This window comes from Portunus trituberculatus, chromosome 37 (genome assembly GCF_017591435.1).
Source record: "Portunus trituberculatus isolate SZX2019 chromosome 37, ASM1759143v1, whole genome shotgun sequence".
NCBI classification, from domain to species: Eukaryota; Metazoa; Arthropoda; class Malacostraca; order Decapoda; family Portunidae; genus Portunus; species Portunus trituberculatus.
This window is the reverse complement of record NC_059291.1, coordinates 5921687-5927939: the sequence shown is the minus strand read 5'-3', so window position 1 is coordinate 5927939 and position 6253 is coordinate 5921687. Positions and strand designations below refer to the sequence as shown.

The 6253-nt window shown below is 40.6% G+C and overlaps 1 protein-coding gene across 1 annotated transcript; it reads right to left on the bottom strand.

Moving 5' to 3' along the window:
- Positions 1 to 2132: 2132 nt before the first annotated feature.
- Positions 2133 to 4328, bottom strand: LOC123514080 (Krueppel-like factor 14). Its single transcript, XM_045271681.1, has one exon. It carries the CDS (start codon positions 3170 to 3172, stop codon positions 2180 to 2182), a length of 993 nt encoding a protein of 330 aa, XP_045127616.1. The 5' UTR covers positions 3173 to 4328; the 3' UTR covers positions 2133 to 2179.
- Between the last annotated feature and the right edge of the window lie 1925 nt (positions 4329 to 6253).

Sequence of the window (6253 nt, the reverse complement as noted above, 5' to 3'; positions counted from 1 at the left end):
TTTTACTTAAAAAAAAAAAGAATCTAGTAACATCTTTAGTTTTGTTGTTTTTATATTGCATTTTAACTCGTATTTTGTGCAATTTCTGTTTTGTCATTCCGCGCCATATGACCACAGTTATTGCGGCGCCATATTTTTAATAACATCGCATTTCTCGATTTCCGACCACGACTATCAGCACCTGACGGGCAGGCGACAGGACTAACACTGTGCGGCGGATCAGTTCTCTTCAGGTAAACAACCTTTGAAAGTGGTAGCGTCATTATCCGCGAGGGAAGTCAAACCACAAGACAGCTTTCCCTCTGAACAAATGCGCTGCCACCTCCCAAGACCACTTAGCTCCTGGAAAAGAGAAGCTGCTTTGCTGTGAAGAGCTCCGCTGATTCCCAGACACTCTCATTCCAAACAAGGACGCCGCTACTGGATAATTTCTCAATGCCACTTAATTAGTAGGAACGCTGGTATAGTTAGCGGGCTCTTTCCTTGTCTGTCTGTCTGTCTTTGCTCATTTTGTCTTATAGGAAGGGCGGTGTGGGTGACCAATCCGTTGTGCTCCAAGCATGACTCCTAACGAGGGTAATGAAGAAGACGCCGAAGGAGGTACTATACATAAGTACCATATATAAACTTACCTTTTGAACATCGCGATAAAGATTTCATTATACCTCAAGTATGATTAATTAGTTTTGGTCAGGTTGAGTGTGATACTTTTCGTTTTCGAGGAGTTACAAAGCATATGTATTTGTGTATTTTATTCTGACTGACTAGTGAGGGAAGTGGTGAGGTTTGTTATCTTGTACAACCTGCAGTTCTGATTAACTAATGGATTTGGTATTGCAAGTACTTCAGAGAAATATGATAACGGAGAAAGAGACAGGAAGAGGAAGATGATAAACCAAAGAGAAAATAGGGAAATAAACACACAAATAAATAGGACTGCTTACTTAAAAAGAGATGGTCAAAAAGGTAATAAACGAAGAGAGGAAGAGATATACAGAAGCAGCAGCTAGGAGAAATGTGAAGATTTGAGAAAGTAGTAAAGAAGGATGATAAACAAAACTAAACAAAACAAAATCAACAGGTAGAGAATCAGGAAACAAGGGAAGGATTAATAAGAAAATAGAGAAAGACGAAAAACGAATGGAACAAAAAGAGAAAGTAGAAAAAGATGCTAAAAGAGAGGAGGTATATAGGGAGGAAGAAACACGAGGATTACACATCGGTTCTTCCTCTCTCCTCTCCTCTCCATCCAGACAAAATGGCGGGCTGAGCGTGAGAGTAATGGTGTGCGATTCCTTTACCTATCCCGGCGGTGTGTGCACGTGGGAGGGGGGGGGTGTTGATTAGAATGCTCTGTTTATTAAAGGTTGAAGATTTAGAGTTATTGTTTGGAGGTGTGCATTATAAAGGATCAGTACTGCAGGATATTTACTATTTAGTCAGAGTTCGGTTATTTTTTTTTTTTCAATATTTTTCTTCTTTTTCTTATCATTATTATCATTATTAGTGATGGTGGTGGTAGTACGTACATGTATAGTTATTGTAGTAATAGTTTAATAGTGATTATTGTTATTATTATTCTTATTTACATTTTTTTGGTATTATTTTTGTTAGTTATTATCGTTATTGTTATTATTATTATTATTGTTGTTGTTGTTGTTATTATTATTATTGTTGTTGTTGTTGTTGTTGTTGTTGTTGTTGTTATTATTATTATTATTATTATTATTATTATTATTATTATTATTATTATTATTATTATTATTATTATTATTATTATTATTATTGTTGTTGTTATTATTATTATTATTATTATTATTATTATTATTATTATTATTATTATTATTATTATTATTATTATTGTTATTATTATCATTATTATTATTATCAAATTATTATTATTATTGTTTTTATTGTTATTGTTATTGTTATTGTTATTATCATTATCATCATCATTATCATTATCATTATTATTATTATTAGCATTATCAAATTTGTCAGCATGATTTTTACTGCTACCATGATCAGCATCGTGCGTTACGATGAATGGCGATATTGTGTGATGAAGGACTGGCGTGATGTAGCTGAAAAAATCGGTTTCCTTAAATGTTTTATTAGACTAGAAACAAAATTAACAACATAGATAATCAACAAGATGTACAGGCGCTGCGGATTGTCGTCAGGGCTGCGGCAGGGAGTGAATCTGCTGTAGCTGCTGTAGACGGTACAGGAGCGGCTGCGACGCTGCCAGGGTGGTGGCCAGGGGTGGCATGATGGGCGGGGTAAGGCAGTGGGACAGGGGCGGAGGCAGGGGCAGATGCACAGCAGGGTTCAGAGGCAGCCGCTGGTGTGTTCTGACATGTTTCTTGAGGTGGTCCTTGCGGCCAAAGCGTTTGTCACACAGCGGGCACGGGAAGGGCCGTGCCCCGCTGTGGATGCGGCGGTGACGGGTCAGCTCTTCGTTGCGGGTGAAGCGTTTCTGACAACCTTGGTGACCACAGACAAAGGGCCGCTCGCCCGTGTGTATTCGAAGGTGGCCTTTGAGTTGACCCTTGTTGCTGAAGGCTGAGCCACACTGATTACACCCAAACCTCTTGGGACGCGGCCTCCGGGCGCACACCCGCTCCACCTCTGCTGCTGGCACTAGTACGTCAAGGAGAGGCACTAGAGGCCCGGTTCCCGGAAAGCTGCCGAAGGGCCCGCCCAGGCCTGGGAAGCCCGGAAAGATGGGAGTGTGCGGTAGGCGATGGTTGAGACCCAGCAAACGAGAGGATGCCGCCTCCGCCTTGCTGTCTTCAGGCGGTGTTGCTGGTGAGTCTGGCCCTTCTGTTCTTGCCATCTTGTAAGGACGTTTGTTAACGGAGGACGTAATCTGCTTCTGGAGGCGCCTCACGCCTGCCCTAGACGGCGCGGTAGTAATGCTACTGTTGTGTGTGGTAGTCGGCAAATCTTGTGCTGAGGCAGTGACAAGCGCCGAGGAGCAAGGCTGCCAGGGTCTGAAGATGGAGGGCGGAGAGGGAGAGGATGAGGAGGAAGGAGAAGGCGGGTGGCTGGTCATGCTGCTCCTCACTTCCTCGCTCCCTTTATGCCACACACTGAGTCCGCTACAGGTGGCCAGGACTCCCTGGCACAGTCTAGCTGCTTCACTGCACGGGTCACTGGCGCCGGTCATTAGTCACAGTAACTCTTTCCTTCACAATGTCAGTCTCCTTGTTCAAGAGTAACAAAGTAATGCCTCGTAGTACAAGTCACTGTCAATCTAGTGGCCGGGAAGCACCCAGAGTTTCAGTGCACACAAGGTCCAGCCTGTAGGTGAGCGGTAGCACGCGGGTGCTCCTGAACACGGACAGCCACACAATCGTCCGACTCAGAATGTCGCACTGAACCCTCGACATTGTGTACCGCGGCTCTTATACTTCCCTCGCTCCCTCCATGCCTCCCTCTCGCTCTCCAGCCTCTCCTCCACGCTGTAGTGATGGCGGTGGTCGGGAAGTGCTCAACTGAACAGTGATGGTATAGCGACTTAATTAGTGGAGCTAATTTCAGTCTATGAATTTGATGGATGTGTGGTATTAGTGACAAAAAACGATGGCGTGCAAGATAATGAAAGCTTTATGCACGCGACTCAGTAGAAATATTATTATCTATGTTTACTTTACTTTTTGAAGGGAAGGTGCTGATGGTGACGCTACTGTATAGTGCTGGTGAAGGGTAAGGATGTTGTTTGGGGCATGAACAAGGGGTAGTAGTAGTATCAGCAGTGTATTATCTAATTATAGTAGGCTAAAGTTATCAAGATTTCATGTCCATCTCCGAGATATAAAGTGGCATGCCTAAAAAGAAAGAAAGGAAAAATACAATTGCCATACCAATATACTTGAAATTTGCTTAAGATTTCATGTTACAGGGAAGTGGCGTCTATTACTTATAGTGGCGTATGCCATTACATGGCGCGGGATGGTTACCCACGACACGCAGTACAATTCACGTGTTAACTCACAGCGTGGATAGTGATATATAAGAAGAGGCGACAGAAAGCAACGAGAATGCCTGGCTGGGGACTACCTCGACTAACTTAACTACACTCGTCCAGTACTCACGCTGTGTGAAGGATGTTGGAATCCATAATCTGCTTCCATCAACCCCATAAATTTATCATACCAAATTAATTCCACTACGAGAGAAGAAACACAAAAAAGCATCTTTGAGATGTAATAGAGCTTGACGAATGGCGGTGAGTGGTGAGAGGCGGCGGAGCCTTGGATGTATAGGGTGACCGTCTGAAGAATTTTGTTGAATGTTTTATGTATATTTTGAAGGAAGGCATTTTAAGGGACCGCTAGTGCATGTGTAAGGTTGTACCTTTTTAGTTTAGTTTAGCCTTTTTTTTATATCGTGTAGAGCAAGTGTTCCTTTACATTTTCCTTTATTTATTTTTTTTTTTCTTGTCAGGATTCTTTTTGTGTTTTATTAATATCTTGATGTTTGTGTGAGTTTTTAAGATATGTACCTTTTTTATACGGGATAATTTTGGACCATTTATGTCATTTATTTTTATAAAATCAGGCTATGTGTTGTAATATGGGAAAACTGATTGTTTGAACAATGTTACATGTATGTATGAAATTTGTGGTCAATAAATTACTACTACTACTACTACTACTACTACTACTACTACTACTACTACTGTGGAGACTGAAGATACAGCGAGTTCTTTGGTAGGGAAGAGAGGCAGGAGTTAGGAGAAATAGGGGAAGGAAGGATAAGAGCTTTAAACCTATATGGCGGGAGATGTGGTTACAGGGTGGAGGGAAAGAAAAAGGGGCGACGACCCCCTTGAGAATGGGAATCAGGAAGAATGAGAACGAGGAGTCAGAAAGAATGAGAACGAGGAGTGAACTTTTCCGGGGACAGATTTCCGTCTTGATAATGTATTTCATTTGTTCCTTTTTTATATATATATATATATATATATATATATATATATATATATATATATATGCCATGCGCTTCCTTGTTGTCATGTCTCTTTTTCTGTTTGTTTTCCTCCTGAACTGATAGCAAGAGGAGAGGCTGGTCTTCAAAAACGCTCTTCTCTCTCACTATAATTATTTTCGGAGGCCATATATATATATATATATATATATATATATATATATATATATATATATATATATATATATATATATATATATATATATATATATATATATGTCATCTGGGCTTTCGAGTGTTTTATTGTTATTGATGTTGAATGCTATTAAAATCAGTGTGACTTTCTTTTCAAAAGTAGTAGAGATGCGACGTGAATATTTTTCAGAAACCCGCTCACCATATTTGCCATGCGTTCAGAACTAAAACTGTTTATTCTTTTTTATTTTCTAGTTTCCTTTTGCTTATCTATCTTTCCATCCGTTAATTTTCTCCTTATCCCTTTCCCTGCGATATGCAACAATCCACAGCACTAAGCACAATTCATGAAATCTTTAGTACGCGTCCACAAGCTAGAAAGAGGATAAGAATAATAGCTTTTTTTTTTTCTTTTTAGCCAGTAAAGTGCTTGGACGCGGCTGTAGAATAAGAAAAAATGTCCCAGAGTGATTTATGATTGAAGAAAAGATGTGATAGTAGTAAAAGACTCAACTGATTTTTAGAAGATAAAGAAGATAAAAAGAAAGAAAAGTAAAGAAATAAAAGACGAAGAAAAGAAAAACTATCATATTTTATATTTATTTATTATTTTTTTTCTTTTTTTACGCGCCTGTGGGCACACTTGAAGAGTATTTAGGAAGCACTGTTCAGCTTCCGCCCATTAGTGGCGCAGGCAATTTTATTTATAGTGGTACCCATATTAAGGCCCATATCACCACCCAAGCTCATCTTGGGTGTAACCACTTAGAACCTGGGTATCATGGTGACATGTAGGTAGCTTTAAACCACATATAAGCTTTTAAGTTATGCATCCCTTAACATTCTTAGTTGACTCCTGTAAATAATAACAAAGGATTCTGAAATATTCTTCCCGTCAGAGTGGATGAAGTAAGAAAGTGGATGAAAGTGATGTGGAGCGATGTGGGATGAAGGGATTAAGTGGAAAGAGTGAGGCAGGGCGATGTAAAGGGATGAAGGGGCGGAGTGGACAGGATGAGGGAGGGTGGTGTGAAGGGAGGAAGGCGTGGTAGGAGGGTGGTGTGCGGTGTGTATAAGGAATGAGGGCCGGCTGAAAGGGCGGAGTGTAGGGGTGAAGGCTTGT

Bases quoted from the DNA above. Each gene is read 5' to 3' on its own strand.
- LOC123514080 (XM_045271681.1), bottom strand. From the start codon at position 3,172: ATGACCGGCGCCAGTGACCCGTGCAGTGAAGCAGCTAGACTGTGCCAG.